The following is an 18,271-nucleotide window of genomic DNA, read 5'->3' on the forward strand; positions in this document are numbered from 1 at the left end:
ATCACAGAAATAAAATGTTTTTAAGATTTAATATGTTGTCTTTGCGTCCATTTATTTATTTAATAAGAATTGGTGATTCAGTGAAAAATAAAATAAACTGTCTTCGTCTTTTTTTTATTATTGTTTTCTATAAATCACAGAAATAGAATATGTTTACAATTAAAAAGTTGTCTTTGCGTCTATTTATATAATTAATAAGAATTGGTGATTCAATGAAAAATAAAATTTAAAAAAAGAACTGTCTTCGTCTTTTTTTCATTATTGTTTTCTATAAATCACAGAAATAAAATGTTTTTGAGATTTAATGTTGTCTTTGCGTCCATTTATTTATTTAATAAGAATTGGTGATTCAGTGAAAAATAAATGAAAAGATGAAACTGTCTTCATCTTTGTTTCATTATTGTTTTCTATAAGTCACAGAAAATAAACTATTGTTTTATTAGTGCTGTTTCTACAGTATATCATTATCACAGTTCCATTTTAAAATTTTGATTTAAAGAATTTTAAGGAATTGGATCTGTTATTGTATTGATTCCTCATTTTCAAAAAGAATGATTTCACTCAATAATGCTAGGGAACAGTGAAATTGCAATTCACTCTTCCTGATAACACATGTTGTTTAATAATACTGTAGTACCTTCTCTATGAGATAGGTGAAATGAATTTACTTTCAGAATTTCTGGGTTAGCACCTATAAGAAGTTTAATGCATCCAAGACTCAACTCAACAAGGAATGCAGTATTCAATGAGTGTCGGTAGGTATGCAAGACGAAGAACATTAATGAAACAAAAAGACTGTACAGTTTTAACATATTTATTAAATCAAATAATGTAATAGAATTTCCCTAGTTAAATATTTATTTACATTTATTACACCTAGATGATCCATATTTTCTTTTACCGTGATATAAATTTATGGATTGCCATGATTGTTTCCCATTGAAGTTTCATGATTATTTACTTTTTTACCTGTACTCCAGAAGACGATTGTAGAATAACAACAACCAACTCTCTACTTTATTCATTTTCAGGAATCACATGGTGTACTGTAAAATTTGCATTAACCATTTATTTTTTTAAATTCCTTTAGGATTTTCAGCTCAATTCTTCCTGTGAAATGTATTATAACAAACTTTGTTGCTGTCTTTTTGGTCCTGCAAGTGGCACATCTCTTTCGTCCCAGATTGCGACACCATCACACTGGCAAAATTTCTTTGGATTCTGAAAAAGGCCCGCAGATCTTGCAACAATTCCGCAGGAAAGTCTAGAGATTATGGATGAAAGTAATGAGAGAAATAAAAAAGGTAATAACTTTACCAGCGTTCTGCAAACTTGTTATCTTGCGGCCTAAAATTTCGATTTTCCGGACTACCCAGCTAGACCAACATAATTTTGCAAATATAAAATGGATGAAATGAATGATAGAAATAATCAAAAAGGTAGTAGTACTAGATTCTAGACTCTCAAACTCTATGAAAACTTCTCCCAAATCTATATTCTTATTATCCAAATATTATATTTTACCATTGAGAAATATTATCATTATTTGGAATACCATCATACCAGACATTATGTCAGCCGAAGCAGGGAGATGCATTTTTCACCTCCCTGGCTCAACGATGTTTGGTGTTAGAGAGTTATTACATTACGCATCATTGATTATTGTGAGGACGCTGTTAGCCTAATAAATTATAAATTAACACTGAAATGTTGAAATAAATCAAATATCTTACCCAACCCCACTGTTTCCATCGACCTTTGATTCAGGTTTGTTTCCTCGTCCTAGGTCATCTTGCGACTCATGGACTACCAAGGACCGACCAATAATATCCCAAACTTTAACCTTATCATCTTCTAAGCGGAAATTAGCCCGACCATTTTCATCAGCAACTACATTACCAAGATCTCCAACATGCTAAACAGAGAATCAGTTAAGATCATCTAATACAGATACATGGAATATAATTGAAATATAAAATACAGCTGAGCCAGTCGGGAGGGGCTTAAAATTTAAGATCACAAAGCTGTATTGTTGGTATTATCGGGGAGATTTCCGAAGATTTAGGACCAAAATTCATCTTGTTAATTCATTGTGCACATGCAGGAATATTGGGTCATCCCTCTTCCTCAACTAGACACCGGTTTCATTTGGTTTCTAGGTCCAGGCCACGACCTACGATACATCAATTGACCTGACCTAGGTTGGTCAAAAGTGCCCTATTGCAATCAGAACTGTACCGATGAGTTTTAGCACTGCTATCAGTGTACAAGAATGAATAGTTGGTAATAACAACATACCCTTTCCTTGTCTCCTGGTGCACCATGCCTTCTACTGTGAGGGTTGTAATGAGAACCGCAACTGCAATTAGAAAATTACTCTTTCAAATTGTGTAGTTTTTATTACGTAATATAAAAAAAAGTGGTTTATACAATTAGATTTACAGGTATTTGCATATTTATGACACAGTTTAATTGCATACCTTTGGCATCCATTGGATAAATCGCCAAACTCATGAATAGCCAATCCATGTGGACCAGGTTTCAAATTGTCTAGTGTTCCTTCTATGACACATGTGTCTTCAGAAATCTGTAGAAATCGAAACACTCCTTGTACAAAACTAGGACCTTGTAGCATAGAAACTGCTGCCCCTAAATGCTGAACACCTGGAAAAAATGCAAATTTATATTAGTATTTGTTGATTAAAAGTATATCCCTTCAAACATGCTAATTCCAATATTATACGATTCCTATTTTCGGGCACTGTTTGTTATGAATGTATTTATTATACCATTTAATGCAAATGTACTGTTCATGAGCTACAATAACTAGTGCAAAAACATGGTAATAAGATCATTTGTTAGCTAAAAAAATTTTTTATTCTAACACCTTTATCTGAATCGATAGATCCATGCCCTTTCAAAGCTGCTCTTCTTCCGGTGCTTTCCAGTAGGCTCTTGACATCTGATGTGGACAAGGTCGTCTCCACTAACACTTGTTGTTGATTTAGATCTACAGAAACCGATTTTATATCTGTAAAAATATAAATTGATAAATAAATAAAGACATGTCAATTTACATGCATAATTTAAAAAAAAGAAAACTTTATATTTTCCGGTTACACAATAAAAAGTTACAGGAGTGCTTTATTGTTCAATGTTGGTTTCTTTTCATTATTATTTTTATCTCATTCTCACCTGGATTATTTTTTAAAGTATTTTCTATTGTTGATTGGCAACTCATGCATGTCATATTGACAGCAAACTCCATCTGAAAAGGTGGAACATTTTTAAATTAAAAAATACCATACAAAAACATTGGATTATAAATTAGGCTAGGCCTATGTGTCCAGGTACTCCATCGTTCTAAATTGTTTATTATAATAACAAAAATACTGTAGAAGTATTATTATTAATTAGATCCAATCCAGACTAGGCCTAGGCTACATGGTTACTGCGCGCGGCAGCTGCTGGCTCTAGGTTTAGGGACAGGGTAGCAGCAGATATAACCTAGGCCTAGGCTAGACTAGCCTAGGCCGACCGTTTGTTTGGGCGACCTGCTATAGGCCTAGTGAAACCAGGCTAGGCCCAGGGGAAGCTTAATTTAAAATTTAAAAACATTATTAAGTCATACCACTGTTGGTGTGGCCATTGTTCCCCTTAAAACAAGATAAGCCCCAATCTAGATCTACTTTCGTGGTTGTTCATGCGTGAACAACGAAATTTCATTTTTATCGTGTGAATGTGAAAACATGGAACCTCAACAAGTCCACCCAGCTTGCGAACCGTAATTTACCATTGTTTACCACCAGCCTCTAGTAGGCTACTAGTCAAGTGTGTTGTTTTTGAGAGGCTAGGAAATTGTTAAAAGAACTGGTCTAATATATAGCCTTATTCCTTATTTACAAACGTATTTGGTTGATTATTCATTTATAAAGTTCTCTTTAATTGTTGTACAATGGCAGAAAAGGTCGTAGATATTATACAGGCGTTTTTAAAGTTTTTTGCAGAGGTTAGAAAAATTGATCAACATCACTTCCACTTGCTTGGCCTTGACTTGCATTTCCTCCTCTCTAAGGCCTACTCCAATGATGAGTGATGGGATGGATGATGGGGGTCTTGGGTACCTAGTCTAGACATAGTGAGGCCTACAATAGCTAAGCTAGGCTAAAATATTGTAAAGAAATGAAATAATTTAGTACTTATAAATATTCGATTAATTAAAGCATTTACATCGGTTCAATCTCAAATTAAAATGTGGGTTTTGCGGTAGTACTAGTATAGTATAATAATTTACAAAAGTGTTTTTCAAAATATTGAAAAAAAAATACAGACAACTTTAACTATACTTTGTTGTTTTTGTCTACAGGCGAAATTAAACCATTGTGTGTCTTTAACGGTAGATTATAATCAACTATCATTGGTCTCGCTGTCCATTGAAGAGCTATGTAATTATATGACAAACTTATCACAAGACATTCAGGTAAGCTCAGTGTCGAAGGTTAAATGATTATATTGCGAACCTTATTATTTTTCCTCAATAAAATTGTTTAAAATTTATGTTTAAATTTGAACAAATTCTCTTTTTAACACCCTTTCATTCCCTTCATTGAATAAAAAAGAAATTGACACTGATGGATGGCAACAAAATTACATTTTTTTTTTCAGAAACTTGTTGGTGCATTCAGGATAGAGACTGGAGACTCCAAGGAAGAAGGAACTGCAACACCCCCTCAAGGTCCATCAGAAATGACATCCCAACCTATTGATAAGAAGCCAGTTTTTGTCACAGATCCGTCATTTGTCCAAATCATAGCATCAAAAGAGGAGGTTTGTCTTTTGCATGAAATGTTTTAACAATACTAAACTTTATGTGACAAAAAATGTGATGTGCCCATATATGGACATATTGACATCATATGAATACCCATCATATGATCACTACCATATTTTGGCACATCACACTCATTGATTGTAAAACTAGCTTGATAGTTAAAACGCCTTTAAATAGAGTCAGTTTGAATGCATTCATTTCAGTACACTAAATTTGTTGCTTGGAAGTAGTGGTTGTTTATGTTTTAAAAACGTTTGTTTTTTTCAAATTCTTTCATGAAAGATTGACCGAAGAATCAAAGCATTCTTTGAAAGAAAACAAGTAGATGTGGATGAAAACAACAAACGTGAATTCTGTTCCGTTATTTCTCCTGAAAATGAAGTTGCAACATCGTGTGCAAGAACAGATGCTGTATTTAAGCCTGTAAATGGTTGTAAAAGTCATGTCAAAGGTCAGTTGCTTAAACTACCAGTGTTGCAGACTTTTAGTTATCTTCATGTTAGTGAGCTTTCCTTTTGGAATGATCAAAGTTTCAATAGTTTAATAGAGCAGGACTTATATGCATGCACTGATTTAAATTTAAAAAATTAAAAGTGCAGTCCATCTTTTTAAGGAGTGTCTGCGTGATCACGCTCCTCTGCGCTCCATAACAACCTCTAAAGCCCTGTCTACACTATCAATCTAATTTGACGAAAAAGTGTGATGTGCCCAAATATAGTAGTGATATGTCCAAATATGGTAGTGATATGACATCATCATGTCCATATAAACGTGCATCACATTTTTTTTGTCACAAGTTTAATAGTGTAGGCAGAGCTATATGATGGACCGAAAGCTCATTTTTTATGTATACCTCCAATTTCCACAAGAAAATTGAAATGTATGTACAACATTTTGTTTAAAGTCTCAAGAGTAGTCAATCCATATGGACCGCAGACAAGACCATCAACAATGAACCAGTCTACTTCCAGAAACAATAAACAATCAAATCAAGATTTGCCCAGTAGCCTTGAGGAGAGACTTAGTAATATAGAGACACATATCAAACTGAAACAAGGTACAATAATACTTGGTGTTTTCAATTTCATTTAAATCAAATAGGTTACAGTATACAATACAATACTAGTTATTTGGATATTGAATGCATTTCTACCAATACTCTTTTTATAGGTCAAGTACCAAAGAACATTTACTCAAGGTTAAAAGTAATGGAGCAGAGGATACTACAACTGGAAGGGACCTCACCAGAATACTTTTCGACAGAGGTATAAAGGCTTGCGTTACAGTAGTTACAAAATCCTGATTCAACAGATTTTCATGTGTTTTTAAAACACTATTTGTATTCAAACTTTCCCAAAAGCCCATTCTCAATTATCGTTTAGATACACATGAATTTTCATTTTATGTCAACAGTTAGAAATAGTAAAACCTCAGACCTTCCAAGTTTCCCAATATTTCAAGTGATATCCCGCTAAAGGTGCAATTTCATCCAATAGTGAAAAAGTTTACTAGGTCCTTTTTGTTTTTATGTTGATTATAATATTATCAGAATTTATTTTAACAAAATTATTGTACCCTCTATAGCTAAGCCTAACCTTTATTAACAGTGCTGTACCCACCCTACGCTCGCGCTAAGGTCAAATTTTCGTTCGCCAAAATGGCGAAAGGTTTTGAAAAACATTAGCCAAATTGAAAATCCTTTAGCCAAATTTAAAAAACCATAACAATTCGAAAAAAAGTTTATTAAATAAATAATGCATGTATTTTTTAAATATTTTATTTCTTTTACATTTATATTATTATTAGGTATCCCAATGAACCTGATTTTCGTTACCGGGATTTTAACACGTTCGTGAAATTTCAAAAAGTGACGTGTCTTTGAAGTTAAAAATATACTATTTCTTATGTACCCATGAGAATAAAAATTATATGCCTGGAAAGATCTTGTTTAAGGGATTATTTTTATATATTTATAATCTATGTTTATTAAATATTTTAATAGAAAACGCGAGTTAAAAATGAGGTACAAAAGCCGGCGAGCCGAAATCCGCGCGCTAAAAATAACTTTGGAAAACACCTACCCATTTTCGCACCCGATCGCACGAGGTCCATAATAGGTGGTGGAGTAATTTTTGTTGCATGTTATCAGGCTTTAAATACTCTTTATTTTGATATGTAAATCGGTTATTATTATTATGTACATCCGCCTCAAATGTCAATTTTAACGATAAAAATTGAATTTTTTAGTCTTTCTCATTATCAAAATCTGGCTAATTTAGTATTGAATTGAAGCTAATTTATATTTCTGTTTGATAAAACACATCGTTTTATTTGACTTTGCGTGGGCCTCGTGCGAAGAGGCCAACAAGACCAACCCCTGAAAAAAATAATCCCAACCATAAATATCAGTGTTTACCATTTTCCTTACGGGGGATTCAGTTCTCCGCTTATTACTAAATTACCGTCGCCCAGGCAATGTGCATGGTATGCATGTATTAGCGCGTTAATTAATGATTGGATAACCCCCGCAGTGGACTGTTCCATTTTCTGAACTAGTCTTCGCCGCACACGAGGCATGTCGAAAAATGTCACCTCTCATCATGGAATATTTGCTTCGAAACGTCAATTTTACCGATTTATTAAATTATTTAATAATTGGAATATTTATCAATCTATTATATAAAACAAGAAATGTACCGCAGAAATTTAAGAAGCTTTGAATTTGCTATGCAGCGGCCGTAACCCATTCTATGTAGGCGGCCGAAACGCGCTTTGGCCATGGTTGCCGTTGCAGTATACGCTGTTTCTTAGCTATTCAATTTAAAGCGCAACTTTCGGTTAGAATAATCGAAAGGGAAATAAAATTAAACATGTTAACATTATACTATTGAGGTAATTACTTTGTTAAATTTAAAATTCCCCTTTTTAAATAACAGAACAGCCTCGTTTATGGAAGTATTCGTCCACATGTTTCTGTTTACATTTTCTTCTCGAAGTTCATTTTCTACGTCGAAGAATAGGTAGGGACTTCCCCTTTTATTCGCTCATCATCACGTCGACGACGGCCGGCCACGAACCTATTAAAACGTCATCGAGGCACGCTCTGCGCATGTTTAAACAGAACTAAAAAAATTAACACGGCGATCGTGACGTCGTCACATAAAATGCTGTTGTGGTAAAAAGTGTACCCGAGTCAGAAAGTACCGAAGTGTGGCGAATTCTCGCTCCCATAAGAAGTCACGCCGACCAGGCTAGGCCTAGGCTTGGTAATGTATTTTCGCCAATTTGGCGAACGAGGCAATAATTATTTTCGCCAAATGGAGACTCCAGTCGCCATTGGCTAATTGGCGAGCGGTTAGCGCGAGCATAGCCACCAGAAATAAAGTGATCGCAAGAAAAGAGAACAATCTCTGTGCAGGCCACAGTGTTGTCGTTCAAGGCCTGTGAAATAGTGTTCTTCCCAACCGTACTTGTGGTTATGGCCCTTATAAAGTCTCCCTAATATTTCATTTTCCCAAGTTTGCACACCTCTGTAACATTGTGTTCTTTTTATCAGTGTTCACCTCGCAAGAAACCAAAATTTGAGTTGGAGAGCAGACAAGGATGTAACATTTCGATCAGTGATATCGATGACCGAATCCAAGAGTTGAAGGAAAGCTTACGGATGAAACAGGAATTTGGAAAGAGATTAGGCCAAACCTGATATTGTTTGATTGATAGGTAAAACCTACTGTTAGCAATGGATATAGCGTTTGAGATTTGTTTGTAATGAAATTAGAATGATTACATATAGTGCCTACATGGAGCTGGACTACAAGAACCATTGTTATGCAGGAAATTTATCTGTAAGTGGTTGGTCAAATGAAAAGGATAAAATTGTGTTATAAGAGCTGGTGTTATTTTAGAAAATTACCTGTTTAGAATTATCACAAATTCATTTGAACAACCCATGAAGCTGGACTACAAGAACCAGTGTTATTAACCAGATTGTAATCTGTGAATGGTAGTTCGTCAAATGACAAGGATAAATAAACAAGCTCCACAATATTTATTTAATAGTACATTTACTTTAAAATAATTTATTACCAAAAATTAAAAATATCACACAATCTAAAATGATTGTACAAAAATTAAGTATTCATTTATTATAAAAATTAAATGGCATAATGTACTTCCCAAGGTGACTTTCTGTGTAAAGCAATGGCTAAATGATTGCATAGGAGGAATGTTTTGTAATTAAATATAACTTACTTCCTGCATTTATTATTTACAAACCTAATCACACACATCAACTGGCACGTACAGTACAAAAAGTTGATAACAAAAAGCTGGGCAAGAATAAGCATATTTAAACAGTAGTTTGGTACTGTGTACCTTGATAATAAATTTATTTACAATTGAACTGTCTTAATCATAGAATTCAAAATCATCAACAACAAACTCATCAGATTTCATTGTGCCTGCATGTGTTGTACCAGTACCCATTGGGACAGTCATTTCTGATTCGGACTCTATGTCCGATTCATTTCCCCAGAATGCAGCTGATCGTCTGTCACTCTTTCCTGTCGATTTTAAACTTTGATCCATGGCAGATGGAACATAGCCAGATTCTCTTGGGGTCGCATCCAGTGAACTGACTGCCTCACTTCGATCAGTCTCTATCTGGGAGCGGGGTGTATCTTCATTATTCTCATAGGTTATACCAAGACTACCACCAAGAGACGATAAGACATTTCTTTTACCTTTACTGCAATGAAATAGTGATTATGTATATATATTATTATGGATAATAGCCAACATCGATTTAACTCCTAAATCTATCAGCTTTTTTTGTTGGTTAAAATTAAATGAGGTCATCATATATGTTTTATAGCCAGAAATCCACTTACCTAGATCTGGCACTAGATGGTGGGGTTGCTAGGCTAGGATGAGCTGGTTTGCTATGCCTGGAGTCTTCATGGTCACTGTATTCATCTCCTTCTAGGCCAGACACTTCCCCTTCTGACAAATCGTCACCTGGTTGTGAGAGCTGTCTCATCATCTGTTGATATGCATCAGTTTCTGAAAATAAATATGACAATAAAAAATGAAAAAAACAACAAGGATAACACAAAATTCTGCGCTTAAAACAAACACAAATTACCAATAACAATAATTACCATTTAAGGGCACTTTGTTGTGGGAAGAACTTTCTGAATCAACACTTTCTTCTGAGTCGCTCTTCATGCCCTGTAAATCCAGTGGAGGAACTAAAACAGACAACAAACACAAATGCTGACATAAAAAAAAGCGTACAGTGTACAAATATTTCTAAAAGTAACTGGTGCTAAAACATTAAAAGCGAATTAAAAGTGAATACACAAGTCAACATTGTGACCGTTTCCCATTAATGTTGGAAGTCACAGAAGCTAGTCTCTGCATCATGAATATATGTTCCAAAATAAAAATAAGTCAAACATTGTGACAGTTTCCCATTAATGTTGGAAAGTCACAGAAGTTCCTCTCTGCATCTTGAATATACGTTTAAAATACATACAAGTCAACATTGCAACACAGAAGCTAGTCTCTCACTTTGCATCATGAACCATACCTTGATTATTACTTCCATCTTGTCTTGTGGATGTTCTGTTATTTTGTGTGAAGTTTGGTGTAGCTCCTCCTATAGAAGAAACAGTCTCATCAAGAGTTTCATTAAGTGGAATGACAGCTAAGACATCTTTCAGAATCTGAATTGCCTAATATGAAAAAGAAATACGTTTTTATAAAAATTGTGTAATATTTTCTATTTATTTTATATTCAGTAATATCATGTTTGTACTAAATAATGATATTTTTCAGTTGGAATCAGTAGCTTACTTTTGTTTTGTGAGCATCCACACTTTCTGCCTTGATCATCAGCGGTGCAAATTTACTTGCAATTTCTTCAATGCTGAAAATTTCTCTTTGAAGTAGTGTAGCAAAGTGTTGTAGTAGCCTGTCCCATATTGCCAAGGAGGCCGAGTACATGTAGGACCTAGAGGCAATATTTTAAGGGAATTTGGTGGTTATAATGGTTCATTCACAATAAAATGAAAGTCATCTCTTATAAGAGTCTCTTCATTTCCACAAAATTTTCTGTCCACTGACCGAGATGGACCAGTACACCGGTTAATAACCTACTATTCTGAAAGATGCACTGGGTTCTTTAAAGCGAGAAATAAGACTTTTGTTGTAACCCCAGAACTATGGCCAAGAAGAGCCTTGATTTTGTGGCTAACCGTTTGGCCACTCAACTCTTTGTACAATTCCTTAACATAATCTATAATTTCAACATACCTAATTCTGACCTCACTGCATGGCATTGTACTGGTTAGCATTTTATCCGATATCAGACATCCTCCACTGGACTTGCGTATGATAAGTGGCAATTCCTTAAGGATTACCATGCTCACAGTGTTGGGATTCAGATGCCGTAGGCTCTTTTTATTGTTTGCTTCCCTATTGAAATTGTAAAGAAAAACGAGTTGGCTTTTAACAAGAAATTTACTAGTTCAGCTAATGTTCAAACAAATCTGCAGTGCGTGCTATGGAACTAATACAGTAAAGGCCCGTTTATTGTCCAAGATATTGTTTATAGTATTTGTAGTATATTTGGCAGCCCTATTGGTACCCCTTGGACCAGATAATTCATTTCAGCAGACCTCTACAAAATCTTGATATATTATTTATATTAAGGACTAATCACCACAAATGTTGTTTCTATGGTCAAAGTCTTCTTACTTTACAATTTCAGCTATGATAGCTTGTGTGCCCAAGGGAGCATTGTACACCATGTCCACTTCATCGCTTTCTTCGATCTCAAGCTCTATTGCCTTAATCATATGCCATAGTCCATCTACTGTCACTGCAGGATCTTCAGGTTCAGAACTGAATTGAAAATAAGTTATATTCTTCATAAATAAATTGATTATTTGCTGGATCATTAATATGAAGGCTTATCAGACCGGCCTGTTTTAAGGAGATCTCATCAAAGCTTTTATATGAGCAGTGCAAATAGATCTTTGCAAAAGTTTAAACCAATCAAATACACCTATCGATATTTTATACTGATCTGTCTCCATGTTCTTACAACCACAGGAAAAATATTGAGTGTGTATGAAAATGAAGATTAAAAAAATGAAAGTAAAATTTTAGTTTGAGTGAACCACTGAGATTTTGATTCGTACTTAAATCTATAGTATTTTTACCATACCTCTTCTTATGTGTGTCAACAAGTGCAGGTTGCGTTTTGGAACCATCATCCGATAAAGGTAAGCTGGTCTTGCTCCCAATTTCACTGTCACTTCCATTTTCTACATCTGACGTTTCTATTACAAAAAGAATTATTAGTAAATAGTGTATAACAAAGATACATTGGCAATCTCACTTTAGAATGCAGGAAAATATTACAAACGCAGAGAGAAACAATATCATACAATGAATGAATGCCACTAATCGTACCTTTAAACGGTATTATAGCTTCTTGTTTAATGTCAATCGTTTCTTGCCGTTTTATTCCAATACCATGCAAGTTCTCTTTAGTGACTGGTGGCTCTTCTTCATCACCTTCTGTTTCTGATGTAAATGCTGTTGAAGTTGATTCTTTACGTTCAGGTGAGCTTTCTTGCAGATCAGTTTCAACTGGCTTCTGTCTTGAAAGCGTTGGAGCAGAATGCTGTTGACTAGCTCCACTCACCACCGAACCTAAGCTATCGTCTTTCTTAACGGCACTTACTTGAGGACTTTTGATATTTAATGGATGGTAGTCATTTTCAGATTCTACAGATATGCCAAGACCATGTTCTTCAATACCACCATGGTTGTTCCTTACTAGAACACCAGACTCTGAATCTGTAGATTTTTTTTTATCATGCATAAGATTCTTTGGGGAAGTAATATCTGGATGGAATCTTTTAATAGAATCTTGTGTACCACTTAGAGTCATGTCACCATCTTTTCGGAAGCTCTGTGGAACCTCATATTCACTTGTTCCAGCATAAGGGTAGTCATAATCATCATTTGATACCATTTTTTTACCAACACCACCTTCTTTTGGTTTTTCATATTCAGTAACGAACTTGTTGGAAGGTTTTACTGCAGGCTTTACTGTATGTGTCTGTAGTGGCCTCTGAGAATTAAGAGATTGATCCATTTCAGGTAGATGATGCGCCAATAGTTGGGGCATGTGTGTGTCTGGTGTTACTTGGAGTTTAGGATTGTCAAGATGCGGTGGAACTTCCAGTTCAAGAGATGCGCTTTGTAAACGAAGTCTGTTTAAACGTTGATACTCATTTTCATCAAACTTGAAAAGAAAAGTTAATTTTAATTACATAATGTTACTCAAAGACTTACTTGATTAATAATTTTAGACAAAAATTCAGATTTAAATATTATTCTGACATTTTGAAACAATCTTGATGTCAGATATGAATGGTTGATAATGTGATGATGATGTTCCACTCACTTTGGTGTCCAATCTTTGCTTTTGTTGTTGCTTAAGTTCCAGTCTTTCTTTCCACCTTGGATACATCTTTTCAACTTGCAATTCATATTGCTCCTAAAAAATATAACATATGACATTACCACTGGCTTAACAGCTATGAGCGCTTACTTAGCTAAACCCAGGAGCCCCAGGGCTTAAGGGGCCTCAGAGCATAGTAGTCCAATGCAACTACCCAGTGCTGGAGGCCTTTGCCAACTGTGTTACACCACTGATTATTACAAATAGCTAGTGACAAATCCAGCAGCTTGGATGTGCAATATTAGAAAGCTGTACCTTCAACATCCTAAGCCTTTCTGTTCTTGCTGTGAGGGCATCCATGTGGGTTTGTACACGCTGAAAGTCCTTCAATAGTTGTTCATTTCGTGCACGACTTTTTCTCTCATCATCACAAATTTTTTGCCAGTAACTCTGAAGTTTTGCTGCTTTAAACCGGCTCCTGTTAAAAAAAAAAGTATTATAGTTTAATATTCACATTTTATCTCCAGAAGGCTGTTGCCGATGTATTATAAAATAAAGAAAACTCAGCTATTTATTGAAATAATAAGTGTTTTGCTGCCAGCATTTGTATCACTTTTGCAAACTTATTCTCATTCTATTTTTATTATGGTTATGCAGTCTGTGCTTTACCTTTTGGCATCTTGACTGAACTGAGTGGTATATAATAGTAGTCTAGGCCTAATAGTCTATACTTACATATTTCTTCCTGATTTCAAATATGTGTTCAGTTGTTGATCTAAATCCATCCTTTCTTGTTCTCTGCAATTTAAAACAATTATTAAAACAAAACAATAATAATTTAATAAAATAAGGCCTAGCCTCTAGGCCTACTACTACTAGGCTAGGCCTATTGAGTTTAAATTAAAACTGCATTAGCGCCTATTCAGCGTACTTCGGTAATTAAACACTTAAAACGGCGGTAGTAAAACCTCAAGAATGCTTAGGCCACCTGTCGCTGCCGATAACAGGCAAGATTAGGCAGTCGTTGACGGGGAGAAATAAGGTTTATGTCGCCTCGTTTTAGTAGGAGAATGAATTTTGATTTCGTAGCCTAGATCTAGCATCATATTTTGAACAGAAGTACACAAGTAAAATATTATCAAGTAGCATATTTAAATGACTAATATTATCGTCATATATTATTAATAAAATAATATACTTTGCGTGCTGTAAACGTTGTAATTCCTTCACTTTTTGATAATATTCAATAGACATCTCATATCCGCGGTTTAACAATTCAACGGGGCCGGGGGTTATAAAAGTTTAATATTGATACTTGATAGTCTTAATTCGTCCAGTCGTATCTTAAATTTTTACACATATTATGTAATCGTAACGGCTGCACAAACGTCTACAGACGTAAACAAACATCTTTTCCCCTTCCTCCCCACACGAGAATCAGTCAACCGTATCATTTCTATAGTGTAGTAGTAGTAGCTAGGAAGAATGTTATATTTGGATGTCCATTTCTTCTCTAATTTACTCTTCCTGTCTTTTTTTATTTTAGAAATTCAATCCAGTGATTTGATTGATAAACCTAATGTTATTCTAATATTAGCAGATGATCTTGGGTTTGGAGACTTGTCTTCATACGGACACCCCACTCAAGAAGTAGGTGCAATTGACCAGCTAGCAGCAGAGGGAATTCGGTTTACTCAATGGTACAGTCCAAGTTCACTATGCTCCCCAAGCAGAGCAGCTATGCTCACAGGTATATTAAGTTGCTTGGTTTTTCTGATCGTTTATCAGATGTCTCCGAATTTCATGTATTAAATTGTTCTATCTATGGTAATTATTATAATTGTGTAACGTTCATGAGTTTTCAATCAATCAGCTGATTTAATTCATGAGGCCTTTAAAATTATTATTCTTTATCATCAGGTAGATTACCAGTTCGTTTAGGTGTTTATGGTGACCTACAAGTGTTCCTACACGGATCTCAAAATGGTTTGCCGAAAGAAGAGGTTACAATTCCGGAAGCACTTAAAAGACATGGATACAAGACGGGAATGACTGGGAAGTGGCATTTAGGTACTGGACATACAACTGGACATACTGGACATACTACTAAAAACAATGATGCTCCACAAATAATTATTCTTTTTTATTAACTTACTAAATATGATTTTTTAAACATAGCTTGCCAATGTCTGTCGTTCCAGTTAAGAATGTCAACTTTTCTACAAACCTTAATAAAGCACGGAGACACAAAAATTCACACTTTGACAGGCACTTTGATATAAATTCATCCTCCCTAAACTTCATAACTTTATTTACATCATTATTATTTAAACATTAATTTGTTTTTATTTAAATATAGGAATAAATGAGTTTGAAGCCAATGATGGCAGACATCTTCCAGTTCACCATGGTTTTGACTTTGTTGGCTACAATCTACCATTCACAAACCACTGGTTGTGTGATGATACTGGAGTATGCTAACTACCATGTTTTTTCATTGAAGTAGAGGCAACTCTCCCAATACCGGACTCTCTGAAACCAGAAACTTTGTCTGGTATTGGGAGAGTTGACTTTATTATTATGTTAATTAATAATAATAATATTATTACTACTTTTTATATTGCCAAATGGTGACAAGTGAAAGCTTTTTATTTGGTATTTTGTCAAAGCTAAATTTGAATTCTGTATGTAATAATATAATTTTTCAATAATTTTTGATAAAAATGAAATATGTAAATTTCTTCACAAACCCAATCATAGCTGTAGACACAACAAAAATGTTGTTTCAGGTCACATTATCCCTCCTCATCCATTAAATTATTTTTTCATATTATAGTTATCTACTTAATTATTATATCATTTATTCATTTGTTCATGTGTTCGCTTATATATTTTGCACAGTTCATACACACACCTCAAATATTAAATGTTGAAAAAAAGTACACTCGAAAACAATGAAAATGTGGATAATAATTCAGTAATTTTTGTGGTATAAAAAATTGCATAAAAAATCGTAAATTTGTTTCTAATTTTTCTAGAATGTGTTTCTTTTCAGATACACCGAACATATTCAACACCTTCACTTTGTTTCTTATACTACAACACAACAATCGTTCAACAACCAATCAAACTGCAAGAATTAACTTCATCTCTTGTGTTAGATGCAAAGGCTTTCATTCATGAAAATAAGGATGATCCATTCTTTTTGTATTTTTCTTTAAATAATGTACATGACGCAATGTTTGCAGGAAATAAATTTAAAGGGAAATCAAAACGAGGTGAGATGTTATATATTTAGTTTTTTAATGATTTCAAATTTATCAACCAGTTTTAATAAGTTTATAAGCTGTTTTTATCTTTAATATTGTTGTCCTTTCAATCAATGATAATATAGTATGATGAACTTCTCTTTCAGGCATCTATGGCGATTGTGTTAATGATATGCATTGGGCTGTCGGTGAGGTCATTGACACCCTAAAGCAATTGAGATTGGAGAAGAAAACCCTTGTATTGTTCCTGTCGGACCATGGACCTCACACCGAACTTGGTAATGAGGGAGGAATAACTGGCCCATTTAGAGGTAAATTTCGTTAATATTTGGTAAAAGAATGACTATATGAATATAAAGAAATAGCCTATTTTTAGCATTTTGAGAGATATTTTAAGGCGAGTGTAGGTGCTGAGATGGGTGGAGGTCCGATCAGCTTAAATTTCTCATACCCGGTACCGGTATTTATTCCTATTTATTATTCAACCTCCCTCAAGGTAATAAAGGAACATCGTGGGAAGGAGGCTACCGTGTTCCTGCGATTGCCTGGTGGCCAGGAATGATAAAGCCTGGCCAAACATCAAACGCTGTCATAAGCAGTCTTGATTTATACCCCACAATTATAAACATAATAAATGGCAACATATCTAACAACTTACTGTATGATGGTGTAAACGTAAAGAATGCTATACTGGAAAATGCAGACATTGGTATAAGAATGCTGTTCTATTATTGTGACGACCGATTAACAGCTGTTCGATACGGGTCATATAAAGTTCATTTGTACACATTTGGTGAATATGACGCCAGTGTATATAACGTTGGTGGGCCTAAGCATGGTATACCTCAAAATAACTATTACCACTGTTTAGATTGCTATGATGACTGTGTTAAAGGTCATAACCCACCTATAATGTTTAATATTGATATAGATCCAAGTGAACTATATCCACTTGATATTAATACGCATGCTGATGTATTGGAGAAAGTTTTCGAGGAACTCCAGAAACACAAAGAAACTTTAATAGTGAAGCCAGCTTTACTTGATACGTGGATAAAGAGTCTTGTTCCATGTTGTAACCCTCCATATTGCATATGTGACAAGACAAACCAAAATTTACAATCATGTCATTTAAGGCAATAAACTTTATTTTTAAATTCTCATGATTTCCAAATTATGCAACCATATGTATACTGGGTAAGATTAAGAGGTGACTGATATAATTTATATAATAACTGTAGATTAAAACTTTTAATTAAGACATTAATTGTGTACAATTGAAAAGAATAGACATGTATTTATTTCATTACTGTAAATTAAGTAATATGTTGGTGCTAAAGTTATGAATTCGTAGAACTTAACAATCCAGGTATCTAGGGTTAAAATAAAATATCTACCTCTGTTGCAAAAAAAAAGTGCTACAACATAACTTTAGTATACTACATTAAAATCTACCATAAAATGGTAACAAACACAGGAATTTGATAATTATATGAATATTTATAAACAAAATTAATTTATTGAATAAATTGCACAAAATGTATACACCATTAATTACCAGTACCATAGAGGTAAAAAATTAATTATTGTTATTGATAGTATTTATTTTTTACCTTAATTACAATTACATGTTCATACTCGGATTTAGATATTTAAAATTTAGAAATTGTATTTAATGCTAACATTAACAAT

At 34.2% G+C, this 18,271-nt stretch overlaps 4 protein-coding genes across 7 annotated transcripts; 2 read left to right on the forward strand and 2 right to left on the reverse strand.

The window, feature by feature from the left end:
- Positions 1-463: 463 nt before the first annotated feature.
- Positions 464-7,139, reverse strand: LOC140059944 (copper chaperone for superoxide dismutase-like). 2 transcript variants are annotated; one of them, XM_072105946.1, is made up of 7 exons: positions 6,913-7,139; positions 3,196-3,268; positions 2,888-3,031; positions 2,481-2,664; positions 2,299-2,359; positions 1,734-1,915; positions 464-1,264 (listed from the first exon to the last, which is right to left on the reverse strand). In XM_072105946.1, the coding sequence occupies exons 1-7, from the start codon at positions 6,970-6,972 to the stop codon at positions 1,123-1,125; spliced, it is 846 nt and encodes a 281-aa protein (XP_071962047.1). In that variant the 5' UTR covers positions 6,973-7,139; the 3' UTR covers positions 464-1,122. The 2 variants fall into 2 exon arrangements, with proteins under 2 accessions (XP_071962047.1, XP_071962048.1); XM_072105947.1 differs by lacking the exon at positions 6,913-7,139 and adding an exon at positions 3,632-3,744 and having other exon boundaries at positions 466-1,264.
- LOC140059941 (MAP3K12-binding inhibitory protein 1-like) lies at positions 3,825-8,914 on the forward strand. Of its 3 annotated transcripts, none has more exons than XM_072105939.1 (7): positions 3,825-4,009; positions 4,367-4,480; positions 4,666-4,827; positions 5,114-5,282; positions 5,736-5,888; positions 6,002-6,096; positions 8,388-8,914. In XM_072105939.1, exons 1-7 carry the CDS (start codon positions 3,956-3,958, stop codon positions 8,532-8,534), a joined length of 894 nt encoding a protein of 297 aa, XP_071962040.1. In that variant the 5' UTR covers positions 3,825-3,955; the 3' UTR covers positions 8,535-8,914. The 3 variants fall into 3 exon arrangements, with proteins under 3 accessions (XP_071962040.1, XP_071962042.1, XP_071962041.1); XM_072105941.1 differs by having other exon boundaries at positions 3,965-4,008; positions 4,397-4,480; XM_072105940.1 differs by lacking the exon at positions 3,825-4,009 and adding an exon at positions 4,082-4,138.
- Positions 8,915-9,082: 168 nt separating this feature from the next.
- LOC140059901 (uncharacterized) lies at positions 9,083-14,597 on the reverse strand. The gene is made up of 13 exons (XM_072105880.1): positions 14,509-14,597; positions 14,046-14,108; positions 13,626-13,788; positions 13,314-13,406; positions 12,311-13,151; positions 12,063-12,177; positions 11,591-11,737; positions 11,147-11,308; positions 10,688-10,844; positions 10,422-10,566; positions 9,991-10,080; positions 9,721-9,892; positions 9,083-9,578 (listed from the first exon to the last, which is right to left on the reverse strand). The coding sequence occupies exons 1-13, from the start codon at positions 14,562-14,564 to the stop codon at positions 9,239-9,241; spliced, it is 2,544 nt and encodes an 847-aa protein (XP_071961981.1). The 5' UTR covers positions 14,565-14,597; the 3' UTR covers positions 9,083-9,238.
- Positions 14,598-14,744: 147 nt separating this feature from the next.
- LOC140059915 (arylsulfatase-like) lies at positions 14,745-18,121 on the forward strand. The gene is made up of 6 exons (XM_072105901.1): positions 14,745-15,060; positions 15,231-15,380; positions 15,670-15,782; positions 16,366-16,588; positions 16,726-16,890; positions 17,076-18,121. Exons 1-6 carry the CDS (start codon positions 14,796-14,798, stop codon positions 17,720-17,722), a joined length of 1,563 nt encoding a protein of 520 aa, XP_071962002.1. The 5' UTR covers positions 14,745-14,795; the 3' UTR covers positions 17,723-18,121.
- Positions 18,122-18,271: the final 150 nt, after the last annotated feature.

Source organism: Antedon mediterranea, chromosome 10, assembly GCF_964355755.1.
Source record: "Antedon mediterranea chromosome 10, ecAntMedi1.1, whole genome shotgun sequence".
Lineage (NCBI taxonomy): Eukaryota > Metazoa > Echinodermata > Crinoidea > Comatulida > Antedonidae > Antedon > Antedon mediterranea.